Here is a 22,260-nt window from a genome sequence, read left to right on the forward strand (position 1 = left end):
TTTACACACACAGAATCAGGCTTTATTGAGAAAACAAACCAAGGTGCAAGCTGGTTTCCCATATATATGTTTTACACTCTGCTGTACACACTTTAACATTCCCTCAGCTACAACATACAAACCATTCATTTTCTGGGACAACCCCTTTTCACCTTTAAAAACAATCATTAAATAATCTAAAAACAATCATTAAATAAAGAAAACAAAAATGCAAGCTCGCAACCAAACCTGTGACCTCAGAAAATAAAGAAAAGCAGGATATCAAACAGAATGAAAAAAAAGTAAAAATGGCGAACCTGTGTTGATGCCAACACACTATTTGGGAGCAGAAGCAGCTAAAAAAGCACTGACGCTGTCCCTTCAAACCTAATTATGGGTCCCCTCGACCCGGATTAACTACATTCAACAGGACTAATCGCAAATTCGACTGTAAGAGAGTCAGAAGGTATGCATACAGATGTGCAAGGCAGGTCCAAAGCTAGAGCAATTATCGGACTTAGAATAACTGAAGAGCCATTTTAAGTCTGTTCTGCCTCCATTTGGGTAGCTTGTAGAAAGCCTCCTTTGTCATGCCAAATTTCTCCTTAAATTCAGCTGAAGATAAATAAGTCTGCCCGTGGCCAAGAAAAAAATAAAAAATTAGATTGGGATAGAGATTTCAATACAGGATCAAATGATCTGATGGTTTACCTCTCGCTTGGCAACATCAATTTCTGTAACAGGGTCAGTAGATGATGTCTTCAAGCGTTCATAGGGGAATATCGGAAGGCCTTCTTCATCTTCAGCTTCACCTTCCTTCACATCTTCCTGTATGGTTAGAGCTTCAATTCTATTGCTCATTGAAGTGATGCTGTCCTTCGCATTTGCCTCTGGTTTTGGTTTGTTGATTTCAGGGCTCACTTCAGCCAAAGAAATGCAACCAAGTTTGAGATCTTGCTAACAAATATACTCTTCTGCTTTCAAAAGATTGTTGTCACATACCTTTTAATGATTTTGGTATAATAGTTTCCTTTGGGCGATCAAAAGAAGAAGAGAGTGTGGCAATTGCTGTTGACTTTGGAGCCAACTTTGCAGAATCAGGTGTCGTAGATTTTGGATAAAGTTTCCTAACTACTGGAGGAGGGGTTGAGAGATTCCTGGCATTCGGATTCTCGAAGTTAGCAGCTAGTGCATTGAAGGCAGGAGATCTCCCTCTAACTCGAACACGGTCAGGGCTGAATGACATGCTTCTAGAGCGCTGAGATTTGTCTGGCACACTAGACCTTCCTCCGTATGATGTTGGTGTTCGCCGCTTAGGCTTCTGAGTTGGAGCAAATATCTAATCAGCAAGAAATATCCACCAATTTTTCTTTGCAGAAAAATTCTTCAAGAAGCATAGATGAGCAAGAAAAGAGGAGAAAGAAATACTGCCATAGAAATCAATCATGCAACAGCGGTAGAATTGTTGAGAAACATCATAATGAACGGTCCTAGTTGCAATTTAAGTCCAATTCCCAGCAAGTCGTTGTTAACTTTATAGTTGCAGCATGTCAAAAAATTGAACAATTAATGCTCTCAGATATTGTACTCCCACAAGGAAGGTCGTTCGAAGTTGGCTAGAGAAGACTAAGCATGGCATGCTGCGACAAATGGTCCTCTATACATTTGGACTTGATTGTCATCTAGAGATGAACTTAACTTGAATAGTGCTTATGCATATCAAGGAAGGGATAAGGCTGACAAGTTCTTTATGGACATGATGAAGCAGGCTCCACAGGAAAAAAAAATAGAGAGAAAGCAACTAGCATAGATATATATATGGCTTTTGTTTAGTAGATTAATCAACGGCATGCAATGAAAAAGGAGACACCAAATATAGATAACAAGAAGCAAAGAGAGGGGACGTTCTGTTATGATACAAGGAATAAAGTACGAACTCACTTTAGCCTTACCCTACCATTACATGACATTAGAAACTTCCATGCCTATGAACTCGCCCTTTCGTGAATCAATCCACATATTAATACTACATTTTTTTGAAAAAAGATATTTAACTAAAAATTGTAATGTAATTAAAACTATGCTACCTATCTGCAACAAGGGAAAGAATAATTTCTTACATCTAATGTTGGAGTCACTCCGTTCTTCACCATTGCTAGCTTCCTCTGGAACGAATTACCATGCATCTGCAGCCAAAAAGAAATTTCAAGAGCCATAGCATAACCATAATAATGATTATCAGGCCTTGTCTCAATTGTTTGGGGTCAGCATAGCAGCACATTAACATGACTAACTTGGTTTCTGAAGTAGAACCACTCAGAATTCCCTTAATCAAATGTGGTCCTTCATTTCCTCCAAAGCATACATGATGACCAATTAAAGATGGCACATCGCTAGAGAAGGCATCAGATGAAGATATGCAGAATTTCAAGAAGGCACCAATGAAGATATGCAGAATTTCAACAATACAATGTGAATACTTACTGCTGATTTTGCAGAGTCCCAGTTGAAGAAGCGAGTGAAGAAGGGAGGCTCACTTCCTTCTGTAACAATGTATGCTGGATTTTCTCGAGATAGATTTTCCATAAGAAAATCATGTTCCAGAAATTTCTGGTTGAAACTAGTAATATAAGCATATAAACAACGAAAGTTCACCAAAATCAAAATGGCAAATGGCTGCTTGCAAAGTAAATATGATATAAGAAAGACACCTACGTCTAACAAAGGCATAACAATTCATACCTCTACAATGCTTAAAGCTTCTGATCTGCTTTTTGAATCAACCTGCTGTCCAACCCAAACAAAGATGTCTGAGTGACAATCTAAAATGAATATGTCTTCCGTCATCAGATCATCTTGGGTGAAGTTGAAAATTTCTGTTAACTGCAATCACAACATAGACACATTTAACAACATTAGGTCATTGACAGAGGCAACTAATGCTTGATTCTCACAAGATTAATGTAGAGATTTCCAAGACATACCTTCAAATTGCCTGCATATCCCCATGTACATCACAGCACATATTGGTATGGTGAAACAGAAATTTAACAGCTCAGCAACAGCACATAGAATGATAAATAATAGATAATAAATCAAAGGAAAAACAAGGCAATGAAGACCAACAGCAGATTTTTCAACTTCCTACCTTTTGAGTAAGTACACGAAAATAGGTGAGGATCACTTTCTTGTTCTTTCACAATTTTTTGACTGGGGTATTCACATTTGCCTCCTAATAAAATCCAAAACTGCTCCGTTTCTGTTCCCTCCTTCTGTGGTTTGGACTGCACGTTTGGCTGAAAAATTCACAAGAACATTAATATGCACCACACTGTTATAAATTTTTATTCTTTTCACAGACTAAATTAGATTCAAGTGTTATAAAAGAAGGGTGGCCTACTGCATGAGGTTCCCGCCACTGCAGTCTGGAAGGGTTAGATTTATGCAGCCTTACCTCTATGTGCAGAGAGAATGTTTCTGTATTTTGAACCCGTGACACCCAGTTCACGATAAAGCAACCTTACCACCACACAAAGGCTTACCCTATAGATTCAAGTATAGTATGGTAACATTTTTATTCATTTCCCAAAAAAATGAACCCATGGTTTCAAGATCCACTTGCCCAGTATGTGCGAGCCAGTACTAACGCCTAGCATATGGGTGCCATGACACTTATTAAGCTCTTTCTATAAAATATTTTTAAAATGGTTTCTAAATCCTTTTTCTTGGCATAGTGTGGCATGTGTGCCAGCATGGCATGACAAGTACCATACTGGTGTATTACTCGCATGCCGATCAGCACCCATACTTGAATCCTTGCCTTCACCTAACTTCCATTTTACTAGAATCATTACTAAGCTGATTTATTACCGGTCCTAAAGACACTCTTGACAGTCTGACCAAAAGTCAGATGCATAGACCTCTTTTTTCCGAGTGTATAGGAGAGTCCAATACGCTGCCGGAGTTATAAAATGAAAACCAAGAAACATAATGTACTTCGTCATTACAGAAGCTACAGCAATGATGATAGTTACGCGGGAATATAAAAACATTGAGAAGGTTTAAGGGTCAATTGGATAATAAAGACATGATCAAGTTTAAGAACCTCCACAAAATTTATTTGGGTCATTAGTATGGACCTCGATCCATGTGGAGAACTTTATGTCATACAAGATGCTTCTCTGTAACATCATGTAACATTTAGAACTTTCCATCTAATTATCTCAAGATTGACATATAATTAAGCAAGCCACATGAATTGAAGACTGTTACAGCAAGAGCATCCAAGGAAATCAATTTCGGAATCAGGTCACAGAACGTGTAGGAACAACTGAAGCAGGTGGCACAAATCAGACCTTAAACATAATACGGTACCAATTTGAAGGTATCCTTTGCAACTACAGAGAAGCTACAAAGTCTCAACTTCCATTTCTAACAAGTAATCCAATCATGTGTCTTCAGACGCAGGGAGTAATTTGTCGGATAGTTCTGCTGAGCTTCTATTGTAGGATTTTGTGAGAATCTACAGTTGGAGGAAAAATCTGATGGGTGAAAATTATGCGAAAGGAGAGTCCCTGATGTATTAGAGAACTCAGAGGAGAAAAAATTGGGAACCAGATCATGCTTTAGCCCATAAGGGAACCTGTCTCTAGATATTTGTTTCATCACATGTGAGATGTATCAACTTCAAAAGGAATATACAAGAATTGCCTTGTACCAAACTGAATACATAAATCCAGTCCACCATGTTAGATTGGTCAAGGTTTAAAGTCTCAGTACCACTACCTGTAAGTCGTGCAGGAACAGTGCAATACCACTCATTACCAATAGTATATGGTACCGTAGTTGGTGCTCGAACAGCAAAGGTGATACCAGCTACTGTGTCAGTACTTGACAGTACTGAGAGGCATAAAAAAACAAGCACAGTATGGTGCAGCCAGTACAGACTGGTACAGCATGGTACTTGAATCCTTGGGATTGGTATGTCCAATAAAAGACCATACAAGTTGCACATATGATGAAATCACTTAAGCCATTGCATTGAAGTTTCTGTCAGTGAAAACTAATACTGTTTTGAGCTTCTTTCCCAAAGTGTTTGATGAAAAATGTATATGACAAATGAATTTTAAAAGCATAAAACTTAAAAAAGTAAATAGAATTAAGCTTTTAGTCTTTTAATTGGATACAAGGTACTACTTAACAGAAGTGAGACATGCCAGATATTGAAAACAAACATGTTTTGCCTGTAACAATTATATGACCCTTAAAATATAGGAGTATATGTTCCATATTATTTTCCAATATTGATAAACTAAGATCAGAAAATGTTATGTAAAGGAAAAACTGCATGACAAAGTAAACACATTCGCAGTCTTTGAATTGTAGACAAATCTATTATGGAACCTTCACAAGATTAATCTGATCGTATTGATAAAAATTCTGTCAGACCTTAATCAGATCTAGTTGTCTCTCAAGTAGTTCTTGGTCAACCGTGGTGGTGAGGCTTCCAGACCATGTAAAGACAGTATTGCCACTATGTAATATGTAACAGTAAGACGAATTCAGAGATGATGCCACCTGATCAAAATTAAACAAGAAATCAGCAATAATGCTCCGTGATGAAATTTACCATTACTTAAATAAAATTATTTATGAAATAGATTAAAGATGACAAACTTAAGAAGAACCTACTGGATCAACTTGAATTGCTTGCATATTATCTGGTCCAGATCCTTGAACTCGAAAAAGTGCAATGCCATCCTCTGAATATGTCTCATCATTGATGGCATTTTCTGTAACATATTTCTTATATCCAGAGCTAAGACCACCCTGTAAAGTTACAAATATAACAGGTTTCAACATAGTTCTTGATGCTATAATTAAAGCTATTACATCATGGATCTATATCGAAATAAAAAGGAGTTCACTCTGCAGCATAGACTTTAATAACACAAACAAACTTTATACACAACGAAGCTCTGGAAGATAGAGGTGAACTGAATAGGTTTTGATAATCCAAACAAACCTTATACACAAGGAAGCTCTGGAAGATGGAGAAGAACTGAATAGGTTCCTTTCCTTCATAAAAGCGAGCCTGTACATGCATTGTCAGGAAATCATTAAGACTATAATAAATTAGTACAAGAATTAATTTAGTCCATTCAAACAAAGTGAAGCTTTTGATAAATTACCTGAACAGCCTGCGATTTTAAAGATTCAACCATCTTGCTAGCAAGTAAAATAGCTGCAGTCCTCTCCTCCTGTAATCAGTTAGAGATGATTCAGTGTATAACAATTAACAATACTGCAAGCTTCAACATCCATGACCAATGAATATTGATTCCAGTGTTGAAACAGGTTTGACTTATAGTTCTATAAAGAACCCTTCTTAAAAGCTCCACATGATCCACACCTCCAGACAAATTCAGCCCATTTATAAGCAGGATGCTTATAAAGCTGAACAGGTGCGCAAAATGTATTAAAATCCACAATCATCCAAAGAATAGTAAATAAGCCAATGTAAATAAGTCGTCAACCATTTAATACAAGCATTTGTAAGTCAAGTATCCTTGTCCAAACAAATGTCTTCTGACTGAAGCATCAACTATAACAATGTTCATATATACTCAAACCCTCAATAACTGAACTACAAGAAAATCGTGTACAGAAGCATGTTAAGCACAATATGAAGACTTCTTATAGTAACATGTAACTTCAGAAGAATATGGTGAATAGATGGAACTAAGGGAATGATGTGGTTATGAGGGGGGGTCATCACAACCATGTCACTAGTACTTAACATAGGTTGCAGCACAACCTTTCTAATATCATACATCAGCCTCATGGTAGTAGTGCATCCACAATCCAATTACAATCACATACAATATAGGGATATTGAGGATGAAAAAACAACCACAGGTTTAATACATTTTATCAGTACTACAACTTTCTCTAAGATAGCACAAGCATCACCTTACTTTTAATACAAAAGTCAAAGGCCTCCCTGGCCTATCTCAAAACTTAACCAAGCAATCTTATGTCTCCCAAAACGACTCCGATGAACATCATCAAGCATCTTTATCTATTAGATTTCAATATGACCCTTGATTCATGCTAACAAATTGCCTTATACCATCCACTATGCATCAAATTCTGCCTAGATCGAGCCCCATCAAAACCAATTTCCGCAAAATGAATATGAGCAAAATTTTCCATCTCATCCAAGTGCGTAGAGTTGGGGAACTGCCATGTTCTGTTGAACCGACCAGTATCGGTTGGTTCAGCCTGTTGGCACCGGTACGGTACGGCTATTGAAATCGGTTCCAACCCAATCTATGCCAGAACCAATCGGTTCAAGGCCGGTTGAACCGAACTGGCTCGGTTCGCACCCGTACGGGGTGTTCTTCATAAGAGACAGCCACATGCTGTGGCACTTTCGATACGATACCAGTTCGGCTCGGTTCGGTACTGGTACCGGACCTCACTGGTACGTTGGTACGGTCGGTACGGTGAACCTTGAAAACTGCGACAGAAAATAGAAATATTAAATAAGTCTCACCAGTGCTTAAAATAGTTTACCATACTAGTGGCTTCTTACAAGAGGTAGAGTACTCAATTGAATACTAATCCAGTGCATTTGTTAGTTGTCTATCCCATATGACCCCAGCATGGTCCCGCTACTCAGCCACATTAGCACAGGTCCACGAAGCATTCAAACATTCGTGCTCATGAGTAGACAATCTCACTGAAAAAGGTATTGCAACATTTATAACAGCACACATTATGGTTGAAGAACTTCATGCTCTTTAACTAAAAAGCTCGATGTCATTTGAAAGTGGAGTCGAGAATTGTTTTCAATGACTCGATGTAACATTATAGAGCCTTTGTCATGACTGTCATGAAATCTTCATCCTTATGGCCAATATAACCTCTTATATTCCTCGGATCTGAGTTGTTTGGTGTGTACAACTAGATTCTTTTTTAGATACATTTGTCCGCATGGAACTATCTAAATTTATTCATGAAGGATCTTCTAGCATTTTGATCTTCCTCACAAAGTTTTCTTTCCACCATCAACTATTATGAGCACATGTATGCAATATGCATCAATTAGGATTCCAAGTAGCCCATACACATGTACCGATCCGTACTGAGGACGGCATCACTCCAGTTCGCCCCTTGGTTGGAAAAATGAATGGAACCACTCCCAATCGGGTGATTCGGAGTGCGGTACGAGTGTGAACCGCCCGGTTTGTACTAGTATGGGGTCGGTTCAAGCTCCACCTCTACTTCAATAATTGAGAGGGAGGTATTGAGAAGGCCTCCCGTACCTTCTTAGCCTCTTTTCATTTTTGTAATCCCGAAAAATCCCAAAACATACGGGATTTCACAGATTTCACATCAGATCAAAGCTCAAAATTAGGTAAAATACCTCTCCCCTCATTTCAAGCTTAATTTTTGTTTACATACCGATAGTCAGCAATAAAATGGGAAAACAAAGAGAGATCATGCCAATTTTTTCGATTTCGACATGATTTCATGATATGTTGTAGATCTATCGATAATCTATACAATGCCATCAAAATCATAATTTTTCATTAACTGCATAATTTTTTTAAATTAAAAAATATATTTTGTATTAAAAGTTTTAAAAATAATTTGTCTAAAAACTTCTGTAAAATCAGTAGCATAATTAGGGGCATGCATGCTACTCTTTATCAAAATTTAGTGTTGATTTATTTAAATTTGGGCATGATCATGCACATTATGATATAGATCCAAATTTGAATAAATTTGAAAAGTGGTGTTTTTTGCATGCCCACGAGTTGAGAAAAATATATGTAGCATCCTTTGTTAGGATGCCACACGGATTCAAGGCTAAATTAATTTTCTCAATATTTTATATTTAACTTTTTAAACAAAAAATAAAAATATTTAAATAATAAAAATTGAAAATTTAGTATTGCATATGGATAATTCAGAATTATTTTCTAAAGTAGAAAACTAATTTTCTGCATTACTGGGAAAATTCACTATGTTTTAAAAGGATTTTTTGTAAACCCTCCAACATATGTGAAATTGCATAAATACCCTTGTAAAGTTGCTATTTACATGCATACCTTTATAAATATTTCTTTTTGCATGTCTACCAATTAAAAGTTTTTCATGCATGTCTACCAATTAAAAGTTTTTCAGTCATTTCAATTTTAAATTGCTAATTCCAATGGCATTAGATGATGCAGGTACAATTCAAGAAAAAAAAGGAGATACATGCAAAATAAGTGTTTTATAAGAGTACACATGAAAATATCAATTTTGGAAGGATATTCATGCAAATTCTAATATTTAGAAGGATATATACGCAAAAAAAACCTAATTTTTTGAAAAAATAATTAAACAACAATACTTTGAGATAAAAATATATGTAGCATCAATATTGGGGTTCTACATTATTTTGAATTAAAATACATTTTCTAGATATTTTTCAATTTAATATTAATTTCTTCATTAAATTTTAATTAAAAATTATTTAATGAATGGTAGAAATTATAAAAAAAGTTTGTATTACATGTAGATAATGTATAATTATTTTTCTAGGCTAAGTTGGAATGTGCTCTATAAACTTGTAGGAATGGATCCACATATGAAGAAGAATCCAGAGCATGACATTGATTATGATCATGATATCATGCTTTCAGGTCGGCACCACAGGATGTGCAAATGGTGCAACAAAGAGTTCAAAGAGAGCGGAGTAACAAACTTGAAGCACCAACTAGCCAATAGTATCTTGACATATCTATGTACCAAAAATGCCTGTAGGAGATCCGATAGCTTATAAAGTACATCGATTTCAAGATAGCAAAACAAAAGACTATTGAGAAGAAAGTAAAGGTGGAACACCGAGTCTTCTCAGGACGAGTCAGACTTTGGTTTGGGGACTACCAGGCAGATCTGGAGTTCAGAAGGACCTCATTTAAAGAGGTCGTCGACAAAGATCACACCCAATTGGCATCCATGTTTGAGGCCTTTGGAAGAAGGAAAGGGAAGAGGCCTCCAAGGAGAAGCTGTCAAAGAGCGCTATTCATGATCTAAATCCACATGGTTTTCCGAGCAAAGATTCAAAGCGGTCGAGGATAGACACCACACTACTCAAGGATAAGAAGTATATGTGGAGAGCCATTGCATCATGATTCTACTTTAACCATATTCCAGCTAATACAGCAGACAATACATACTAGCAGTCTACCATCATCTCCATCCAAAGCACCGGACTAGGTGTGGATCCGTTAGGGCTGAAGGATATCTACAGTGATCTACAGGACAACAATAAGGAGTTGCAAAAATGGATAGTCTCCTACCAGTGTAAGTGGGACACATGGATTGACAATGATATGTGATGGTTGGACAAATCCCAGCAGGTGGAGCATCAACAATTTTCTAACCTACTGTGATATGAACTTTCTTCCACAAGTCAATTGATGCCTTCGATTAGATGCACGACGCCCACTACATTCTCATATTGATAAAGGAGATAATTGATCAAGTAGGAGAACACAATGTCATGCAAATTGGTCACCGATAATGACCCACAGTACAAGACCACCAAGAGATCTTGATGGACAAGCGGCTATGTATATTCTTGACCCCATGTGATCCACATTGCATTGACCTTGTGTTGGACATCGGAAAGATTCGTACAGTGAAGCTGGTCATGGAGTTAATTTTAACCCAGTCCATCATACAGTTCATCTACAACCATACATGGGTGTTTGCTTTGCTAAGGAAGTACATAATGGGTGATATCTTGAGATTAGTAGTCACACGGTTTGCGATGAACTACATTACATGCGATAACCTTATTGAGAAGAAAGCAGACCTATGTCTGATGTTTGTCAATGCCGAGTGACAATAGAGCAGATCTACCCAAATTGGCACTAAGAGAAGTCACATGAAGGGCTTGGTAACAAGCCAGTAGTTTTTGCAGCAAGCCAATAGGATTGTGAAGACCATCAAGCCATTATATGGGTTGCTGAAAACAATGGATAGCGAAAGATACCCGATGGGCTTCCTCTACCATATGATGATGGTTGCTAAGGCCCAGATTAGGGAGGCTAACCCCAAGGAATGCTCGGGAGTATATTGCCATACCAACCAAAGGGTGATTATCAGATGGATAGGAAGTTTCATCTAGCAAATAATTTCACTCATATACCTATTCATCATATACTATTGTATTTTGAGTACAACTATTATACTAAATCAATTGCAAACTGTATTGACAACCTACTATCTGAACTCAAGATTTCAGTACACTGTTCCTAGGATAAGTATGGATGAGGAACTTCTAGCTGCCCTATGCAATATTATTTATAAGATGGAACTTGACCTAGAGGTCGCTGCCCTATACAAAGAAGAGATGAGTTAACTTTGTCCACTTGTGTAAATAATTGACATCACATAACATGTATCTTTTCTACAGATGAAAATGTTTCGGGAGGACTCAAGCAGATTCGGCGATGAGCAAGTTGTAGCAAAACAAGAATGAGTCCAAGTATTTTAAGATATGGACTACAACTCTTACTTGGATGTTATATAATTAGTTTTTTTGAATACATTTGTAGTTAAATGGTAGATCCACTTGGGCATGACATCTAGGAACCTAAGACGGCCGGCAATCCAAATCCTCTCATGGACGATCTCCTCTAATGGCTGTAAGCGCAATCGGTCTACCATCACCCTCATCCACAACAAATAAAAGAACCAACTCATGCAGAAGCAGTTGAATGATTGTGTACGTCCACTACAATCTGCATTTGCCTCAGAAGTAGATTGAGCAGGAAGTCAAACTGAAGTATAACAATCCACTTCATAACGACTTATACAAGATGAAGAGAATCCGATGATTGAATGGCTTGAGTGCCAGCAGCAGAAGCCAAAACTGGATAAGTCAGGATCGCCACCTCAACTAGCCAATTTCATAGCTAGAGGTTAGGGTGGATGCGGAGCAATAAATAGAACGGCATATTCCACACTCAATTCCAACGGATTAGCCACAAGAGTCCCACCGGGGGGGGGGGGGGGGTGGAGCCGATCATCGCACAGCTCTGTGTCGTAGATATCTTCCTAGCAGCTCAATCGAGAGATGCTGAGGAGAAGCCACCACAGTACCCAGCCTAGGTGTTGGGCCCACTCGATCCTCTTAGCAAAGTCAAGGCAAGAAGGCAGTTGTTCAGACCATCACGAAAGGCCAAGGCAGTTGCATCTTCTTGGAGAGACTTGAGAAGGAATTCATTCACTCTGATTCAGAGACTAGATCATCATGCGAAACCAGCGACGACAACTCATTTGATGTATCTGGTAGCCAAGAAGACGAGGCACCATAATTTATGACTCATTTAATGCACCGGTGAGTCCTAATTTACTCGTGCCACATAAGATAGGAACCACGGTGTACGACCTGGTAGAGCTCGCGAGGACACCATTGCATGTAGGAGATGGGCTCTTCGTGATCATTCGGAAAGTGATGCTGCTATAGCAGATGACATTGCACATGGAGTAGGATTCCTAGATATATGTTGTTCTGAGTCACATCAGGCCTTCTTCCACACTGGTAGCATATGACTTATGCATATGGATCGCCTGAGGCATCGTATTCAAGCGGTTGCCATCCTTTGCAGCCTCAATCATCTCTCAGGTTAGATTCTGCTATAGGCATCCTTGATAACTAACACAATTTCAAAGTCAGATGACTCCTTTCAGAGTGGCAATCCAGTAGACTACATAAAGATTTTGGAGGCCTACCACAATATCAACCTCTTGGAAAATTGGTGTGATGCTCCTCCAGAATACTATTATGATCCCGACATTTTCGAACCGCATCGATACTTCACCAAATTTTAGATATTAGTATGTATTTTATACTTTACATACATTAAAATCGATTTAATTTGTTGTATTGTATGTGTTTTTACTCAAAAGTATATTGGTTAGGCATATCCCAATTCTATTTCATAATAAAACCACATATTGGACAATAAACCAAAAAAAAAAAAAAACTTCAAATCCAAAAAAAGAGAATAAAAAACTGAAAAAATAAAAAAAATCAAAATGGTGTATTGCTCAGCTAACTGGTATGCCAATGCGTATCGAGTTTAGTACAGTACTGAACCTACTGACCGGTATAGGTCCCCATACTAGTACAGCGGAGGTGTGGCTAAGCTATCACCTCTCATACATGAACAATTTTTGGGGAGACAAGGGAATCTTGATATCAGAAGGAGTTCACATACAAGTCAACCTCATTCAATCTAAAAGCATAAACTGTTTAGTTTTAGGCCCAATTGCCTACATAAATCCATTTATTTCTAATTATTCAATAAGGGACTAAACCTCACACGTGATCCTCAACAATCTCCACTTTACGCGTGAATCAATTTCAGCCCTCCCTCGAGTCCAACCCACTACTCGATAAAACTTCGTGCCCAAATACTCTTCTGAGTACACCATGCGTCCAGCCCAAGAGACCATTCTCCAAGAGTCATACTTCACCACAGTGTTGTACCGCTCAAGTCCAATAGTTTGCTCTCCAAGAGACATGTTTCACCTCAACTTTACAAGAGCCTTTCTTGCAAGAACTATCCCTGAGCATGTGCTCAAATCTAGTGCCTTGTTCCATCAAGTTCACTCGCCGCATCAACCTGCAACACCAAGGCCACTATGACTCAATCTACCAACCTGCATGTTACCTTTCTTCATAAGAGCTACCAATTCCAACACCTTTATAGCTTCGAGAGTTGTCCAAGAATGTCAACCATTAACTCTAATACCACTTGTTGGGAGACAAGGCAGACCTATTATCAAAAGGAGTTGACATACATGTTGAAAGCCATTTCAACCTAAAAGCCTCAGCAGGTAAGTTTTAGGCCCAATCATCCATATGCATCCATCCACCTCTAATAATTCCATATGGAACTAACTTTGACACACGGTCTTAACAACAATTACATTATTGTGGCATTTCCACATTTGCCATTCGAGTTATATATGCAAAACACTAGAATCGCCATATAGGATGGAACACACAGAATAGTAGCCCACGCTACTGCCTACTGCCAATTAATTCGAGGATGATGATACGCGAACTTCATTTTGAGGATATTTTCAACAGCAGATCTTTGCAAAAATATTGCATTGCATTGTAGTCCATGTTTAAATCTTTATATATGTATGGGCCAACATGAGCCTGAATATGTTGCAGTTTCCTGATAGTGATTTATCAAAATAGCTTGTCCATATGACCATTTGCCACAATTTATCTAACAAAAACTCAAGTTGAAAAGGAATTGCAAATGCATTGCGAGCATAGGGGACATTTAATAAAACAAATTAGTGCAACAAACAACTTGCCTTCAGCAATTCATATAAATGCAGATTACATAAAGAGAAAAAAAATAAAAAACCTTCCAGGATGCATACAGGCTCATATGATAAGAGCAAAACCATGAGACCAGCCCTACTTCATTTAAAAAATAAAAATTATTCATGGATGTGATAAGAAACTAAGACCAAAAATAAAAAAAATGATTGTTTGCCAGATGGATTTACAGAACATATTTAAATACAGCTTACAGTTCAGAAATTCATAATTTTGTTAGTAGCAATTTTTCTATATCGAATCTTAGAAACCACATAGATATTCAAATGAATGTTTTCCAGGACTAACAAGAAAAAATGCTAATTAAGTTGCTAAAAAATATTTACCTCAATGCTTTTCTTGCCAAACCAAGTGCCAATAATATATTCCTCTTTATCTTCACCTGGGTATGTATATTGAAATATGTAGCAATCCCCACTATAAAACTTAGACTGATCAGAGGATGGAATAAGAGTTTTTTCCTTGCCATTGACACGCCAAACCTGTGCATTGAAGTCAAACATTATATTTAGCATTTAAGCCTATAATTTAAAGTGCAACATGCAATCAGGCTAGCAGCCTCATCATCATGAACAAAAGTACAGACAAATCTTCATAGTTATTAGTCGTAAGGTAGTTATTAGTTGAATGGCAGTCACAATTATGACATCCGTGAAGAATCTGAATGGAAAAGGAGTTAAAATAGCACCTGCAAATTGCCTGTGCAATCAATATATGGTTGAGGTTCTTCTTCTTTTACAGGAGCAGCTTTCATAAGACCTTTAACATTTAATCCTTGACGTCTAAGAAGTGCTACATATGAAGAGGAACAATGTGATGAACAACCTTATTAACTGCACAGCCTCATGAGCTCCACAAAAGAAATTAATGATACAGACATGGATATAAAGGGGTTGAATTTTGATATTCTCACTTACCTGCAACTTTGCCCCTACCATCCTCAGATACAGCCACATCAGTTGTTTGTGGCCATTTATCAAATTTTGAACGGAACATTACAGTCTCAAATCCCTCAATAATGCGAATAATATGAGCTTTTGGTCGGCTAGGATCATGAAGTAATTCCTGTATGGCATTTTCACAAAAATATATCATCAGAAATCGGAATTGAATTAACCAGGGTTAAGAAAATATTAAGGATCTGTTGGATGCCAAACCATAGTAGCCATGTGACATTTCTCATATAGTAATCGGCTGAGTATAGAACACAACTGGGGGAGGCTATTGCTTTCACAACTATAAGGTTTTTGGGATACCAAAATCTAACTAACAAGGGGATTTCAGAAATCCCAAAAATCTTGGGATTGAAAGTTCAATAACCTCCCCCTTACCCTCCCACCCCTCCATCTTCCTGCCTCCTCTCAACCCTTTTCACATGGATAAGGTAGCGGGTCATCCAAACAGACCCTTGACAAGAAAGCAGTGAATTACTTCTGCAGCAGCGCTTGCACTTTTCCTCTCTTCTAGTGGCGTATTTCTGCCCATCCAGACGTAAATTTCAGCCCCGCAATCTAGCAAGTAACACTTATTTGTATCTAATAACTCTCGTATCAAAGAATCTGCTTCAATAGGCACTGTTTGTCCCTTATCAACACTACAAAGGAAAAATTTCTATCATAAATGACACGAATTAGATAATCTTTGCTCAGCTGACTAAATTCTATGATGGAGAGAACATGTGTGGTGATGGCTCACATAATGAAAATTCCAGAAATGGCGTCATGAGAACAATTACCAGAATAGCTTTGTAGAAAAGGCCACCCCATTTCTATCATCCTCAGAGGCCACCTTTCTAGGAAGAGGAGCAAAACCACCAAAAAAACCCCAAAATTCTCCAGCCTCAGCATCCGCCATCAACTTCCCATCCTCTAGTGTGAACAATTTCCAAATAATCAGATCTAATCATTGTCAGTCCAACCAATAATATATATGTGTTTGTGTGTGAAGATCTCCTGAACAGAATCAACTTACCAACAGCTGCCACCTCACACTTCCCGTCATGGTAAGTATCTTTAATATATTGCACAACTTCAAGAGCTTTAGCCCTTTCTTGAATAGATGAGTTGGCTCCATTAAACTGAAAAATCTTGGACTTTGTATCCAGAATGAATATGTCATCATGGTTGAGAGAAGATCTAGCAAAAGGAACCTGCTGGCAAAGAAAACGCTCACCCAAGAAATTCAAGACAGAAGAGTAATCTGATATGTGATACGCAGTGATATATGACTTGCCTCTTTTACATGGACAACATGTTTCCCTCTGCAGACAAATAGGCGTATCACATGCTCACGTTCATTGACTTCAGTATGCTTGAAACCAGATGCCACCCCACCTTCTTGCGGTATGATACATGGTTTGAAATAGGAGAGGAATTTCTCAGTCTCATGACCCTGTACCTCTCGGTATTGAACAGCTCGTCCTCCAAGGGCTGCATCCAGTTCAACAGTTTTGACTGCAGCAGTCCCAGCTTCATCCTGTATAAATTAATGATTAAGAATTAGCATCAGATTACAAGCATCAACATCACTACTCTTCAAAGATAAGGTCAAATGGAAGAGTTTAATGGCTGACCTGACTAGTATCTTTACCAAGCCAATAATGGATATCATGACGAAGAGAACCATTTTTCGATGCAGTTGTCTGTTCAAAAATCAGGATTTTATTTATTAACATAGAAGGAAATTGAATTGACGGAATTCTTGGAAGACACATAATATCAAGAAGAAGATCACAAGTTCATTAAAAAACAGCATGGTAAAAACATTTCATCTACATATATTTATAGCTAATATTACAACAAGAACAAAGAACAAGACAATTTAAAACATCCAGCAGAGCAGAACAAAAATTCATAGGCCCGAACTTCCACTATAAAGTTATTAAAGTTATGCAAACTAGCAAAAATAATTTCTACTTCTTAGAAGAAGAAGCACCAATGACAAAAAACTGAAATAATAATTCATCACATCCAAATCAACTTAGGAGACCATACAAGTACCAGATGTGGGTACCACGTGGCACATGCACATGCACACATACATACATACATACGTACATTATAAATATATTGTAAAGCAGAAGAAACTACCTTCAAAATTACATAAGCATCTCCTGTAAAAAATTTTCCATAGGACGACTTTGGCACTGGGACTGGGCGAAAGTTTTCAATTCGCCATATCTCCAATCCACTGATTGGCATTAAGGAATATGAAATCTGTATATATCAGAATAGCATGCTTCCACATGAAGACAATAAAAAAATAATTAAAACAGTGAGGCAACAATATTCACCATTTTATCAACAATACAATATATATAGCTAAATATTCAGGATCATCGTGCTCGCATTTACTATGACCAACAATTCCTCATCCAATTTACAAGAGTTGGCACTGTAAATCCTTTTCCACAGTAGTACCCTCTTATAAGAGTTGTAGGATTCTTTCTAGTTCACAGTTTAGTTTTTGCATGCTTTATACTCTGTTCTACCCATATGAAATATCTGCTTGCCTAATTAAATCCTGAAAGCTTCATCCTTTACGAGTACTTTGAACCAAGCAATTACGATATCCATTTTCTGATGGTTAGAACAAGTTACTTCTCCATTCCCTAAAAACCTTGCTTTGACAACCGACAATTTATTTGAAAAATGAATTACTAAATGTAGTGAGACATTGAACCTAGCACTTCAGCTTCAAAATCAACTACAATTTACTCCACCCCTAAGAATCTAATGCAACTTTTCGGTATCTTAATGATGCCAATGATCAGTTTTTTGAAAGATGGCCTCTTCAACAGCCTGAAGTTGAATCAAACACCTGCGATGCTTTACATCATAAGGAATATAATGTGAACCATGCTTGATACCTTGAGCCGTATTATATAAGTTGGATATTCATATTAGTTTTACTGTTACAAGATGCAGGATAATTTTGAATTTGTTAACTACTTATCTCTGCTTTCAAAGAAAAAGATCACCATTAATTGTCATCAGAAACAATGTTCTGAAGAAAAGCTCCAAGTGCTGTCAGTAATGGCATAGCTTCCGTGCAAAATGTATTGCAACAGCCTCAGATTGAAAAAATAATCAAACTAAAATATAAGGATACGCCTTTTGTCCAGCCCCCTGGAAAGCAGAATCCAAATCCTTCATAGAAACTGCCATATTGTCCTCAGACCTTCTGGAACCACTCTCTCTTGACTCTGGCTTCAAACTGGAAGCAGAAAATTTCTGCAAATGGACATTCATAGGTGAGGATATGATTAGTCCAAGGCAACCACAATCAGAACTACATTACTAATTTAACAAATAGAAGAGAAAGATAACTGTAAGATTTTTTGAGGGAAGAAAGATCACAGCAAGTGTTCTATAAATATATTAAATTCTTGAAATTTAAATTTTCAATAGGCAAATTAGTGCCCATTCCAGCCATAGATGAAGAACTGTGTATGTAAAGATAATTTCCAATACAAAAATGATTCAAACTGTAGATGAAGACCAGTGTATGTTAAAGCTTCAGATTCTTCAAAACATAAAAACATGAAACAGTGCAATAGGCTAAGTCAAAAAACAGCCTCATATAAAGGTTTCCCAGGTCTGATGGCTGACAACAAACTAAATGAATTTGGAGACAATGACACTTGACAAAAAAGTTTAGAAGCAAAGCTTTTTTTAATTTAAAAAAAAAAAGATTTATCAGTCATCTCAGTGGGTGATTAATATTGAGATGAACTAGGATCTCAGTTTATTTTAGTCGAAATGGAAGGTGGGGAAACTACAAAAGGAATCCAAAATATTTAGAGATCTTGGCCAATATATCAGAACCAAGAAATAGAAATCTTGGCCAGCATAGTAAAACCAAGACGGGCAGCTGTTTTAAGGCATTGATTTATTAATTTGAAAATCCACTTAAGGTAATAAAAAATATTATTGGAAAATATTGGCTGGTATAACACCATAACAGCTTATATCTTAGAATATATCATTTATATTGACCGAGATAATAAGGGACAAGAACTTTTATATACCATATTGGTAAGTGTCCGATACTAATACAAACCGATATCTTGACCAAGACAGAGTTTCTCAAAGCTAGTTTATCTAAAACTGAAGGAGGAAAAACTAAACAATTAAAAGTCAAGTCCTTGAATTTTATACAAAATGATAGACATAGTGAGGAAGGATAGATAAATATCCAACAGACACCAAATACAAGAACCATAAATGAATTTAAACTACAGTGGGATTGTAAGGATGATGCAGCAGACAAGAACATCTACATTGTGCATCAAACGCATGACAGGAAGATAGAATTTTCATCACATGAAAGGCTAAGTAGGTGACATAGAAGAAATGTTCAAAATCATCGCATGGCGGCCTTACTGTTTAAATTTCAAATAATTAGATGCAAGAGGAGAGGACTTTCACAAAAACTAGAGGTCATGAGATGATATATGTTCTCATATATGTTTCATAGATAAAGAGTGCATGGCATTCTAAAGGCAATGCATTTAGATGAAAAGCAATAACATCAATATGGATAGTATCCATCACAGAGACAGGCAAGAACTGCGCATAGCATACTTGTAGATCACAGTTGGTGTCAAAATCTAAAGCCACGAATGCAAAGTTATGATATTTTGATAAAAGCAATAACTCAGTGGGTTCAAGCGAAATTCCTGATACCAGTGGCCACTGACCCATTTCCGTGAGATGAGGAAATCCTTTAAATTACAATTAATGACTACTTATGGGAGCGCTCCAGACAATTCAAAAGATTATAAACCACAATATGAATGAGGACTGTGCATTGAAGATTTCCAGATCATGCTAAGAAGCAAACATTATGCAACTTGATGCAGAAAGACGAGATTTTTACTCAATCAAATGACTCAGATTAAGGGAACTGAGACCTCACGAGTGACTCTACAGAAAATACCACTCAACCAGAGTCCAAAACATGAATAAGAATCCTCGATTCAATTCAAAAACTTCTGCTTTTAGACAATCACAAGAAAGTGACAACAGTCTACTCCGCCATCACGATGTAGAAAGATTAGATTTTTTACAAACCAGCCAACTCTAATCCCAAGAACCAAACAGATTCCTACTCCAGAAACATCGAATCCAGTCTCCCAGAGGGCCAGAGCCTACCAACCATCCAAACATCACAAGAAAGGCAAACATCAAAACCGATGACAATGATTCAAGTCCCAGATCCACCTTCCTACCTTAACGACAGGCGCTGTGCCCTCCATCCCGATTCAGCAAAGAATCCCCGATCAGAGCCAAACCAAGAAACAGAGACACATCATCTCAGAAACTAGATCGGACCCCGAAGCTCAAGAAAGGGCCGCAGGTACTTGAAGATGCAATTAAAAACTAGAATTCGGCCGTTTAATCGAGAATTAAAGAAACGACAGTTATAATTGTCCACGCCATTAAAAAAATCGAGAGAAAATCGAAGAAAAAATCTCGGTGCTCGACCTCACCTCGGCGTTCCAAGTTCCAACTTCCCGGCGCAACCCTCCTCAGAGGGCGACGATGGCGCAAGAACCGGTCCAAGGACGCAAACCCTAGGCCTCGATCGATCTCGAAGACAAAGGAAGAAGGAAAAGGTCCAAAAAAGCGAAAATGAGAAAGAAAGAGAGAGAGAGGGGCGAATGCGAGTGCGCGGCGTGCTTATCACCACTGCAAGCAAAGGACCCAGTGACGGCCTGGAAAGATTTAAAAAATATATAATTGTATGATTAAATTAAAAATTCCACGAAATTTACTTGTTTTAGTAAATCTTGGTGGATTAATTAAGGAGGGGTAAAAAAGTAAGAACACAAAAATCCGGCCCTTTTTGGCTTCCTAGAGGGCCAGAGGGGTTGGGGCGGCCACCGGCCCCCATGATGACGAAAGGGGCACAACCAGAGGAGATGCTGGGACGGACGTGGTGGGCCTACCGACACAGCTGTATCCCGATCCGCTCGGATGGCTGGATTCACCGGAGCTTTAAGGATGACCCGCGAAAAATTAGGTGGGGCCCTTGCGTTTCAGAGGCGTGTCGGGCGCTGGAGCTGCGAAATTGCTGTCTGTTGTTGCGCGGGTTTCCGAGGATTTGTTATCCGCTGATGCCGCTGGGAGGCAAAAGCTGCGGCGCCGATGATGCAATGGCGGTTCTGGGTCGTGGAAGTAATTGCAATTGTACTTTTCCTCGACGCGTGTCCATGTATTTGGGACCTCAGCTTTGTAATGGGTACGCGTCCTGCTATCATTTGCTGGAATAGAGTTTTGAATTCAATAAGATAGAGCGGATCAATTCATGGTATGCTGAGCAAGCGACGGGCTGGAAAGGGGGGAGCGGGTAGGTGGCGAGGGAATTTGCTGGACTTATCTCGCCCCATTAGTTGAAATAAATTGGATAATTAAGGTAATTGTGGATTTCTCTGACTTAATACTCGATCAATCAATACTTTATTTTTCTAAATCAGGAGGGAGATCCTTTTGGAATCTTTGCGGTGCGGCTCGGCTGTTTCCTATCTGATAGCAATCGTTCTGTTAGATGACGTGGATGGCCGCAATTGGCTATTCAAGTGGGGCCAAGAAGAGACACAGGGCCTTGGGGCGTCGCACGTCATCACCAACTATGTTGTTGTGGGATCACAAAGGCGCTGGGGGCAGGCGCACGTGGCCAGCGAACGGTAAAGATGGTGCAAGGGACCGGGTCACAGCGACTTCGGGCCCAGGGATCGGGGTTGTATCATACGCACCAAAGAAGGATTCACCTTCCTTCGCGCGAATCCACCGTTGGATCATCCACCGCACAGCTCTCAAAGCGCTACGAACTCAGTCATTCAT

At 38.3% G+C, this 22,260-nt stretch overlaps 1 protein-coding gene across 1 annotated transcript; it reads right to left on the bottom strand.

The window, feature by feature from the left end:
• LOC103701519 (villin-5-like) lies at positions 1-21,125 on the bottom strand. Its single transcript, XM_088716195.1, has 22 exons — positions 20,907-21,125; positions 18,524-18,645; positions 17,503-17,602; positions 16,986-17,054; positions 16,646-16,888; positions 16,385-16,562; positions 16,149-16,281; positions 15,845-16,007; positions 15,331-15,478; positions 15,102-15,205; positions 14,740-14,895; positions 6,171-6,239; positions 6,005-6,073; positions 5,671-5,808; positions 5,428-5,556; positions 3,093-3,275; positions 2,722-2,862; positions 2,464-2,589; positions 2,100-2,165; positions 982-1,300; positions 691-899; positions 1-610 (listed from the first exon to the last, which is right to left on the bottom strand). The coding sequence occupies exons 2-22, from the start codon at positions 18,577-18,579 to the stop codon at positions 497-499; spliced, it is 2,913 nt and encodes a 970-aa protein (XP_088572321.1). The 5' UTR covers positions 18,580-18,645; positions 20,907-21,125; the 3' UTR covers positions 1-496.
• Positions 21,126-22,260: the final 1,135 nt, after the last annotated feature.

The sequence above is a fragment of the Phoenix dactylifera genome, chromosome 2 (genome assembly GCF_051530095.1).
Source record: "Phoenix dactylifera cultivar Ajwa chromosome 2, Ajwa_hap1_PhDact_Kaust_v1.1, whole genome shotgun sequence".
NCBI lineage: Eukaryota > Viridiplantae > Streptophyta > Magnoliopsida > Arecales > Arecaceae > Phoenix > Phoenix dactylifera.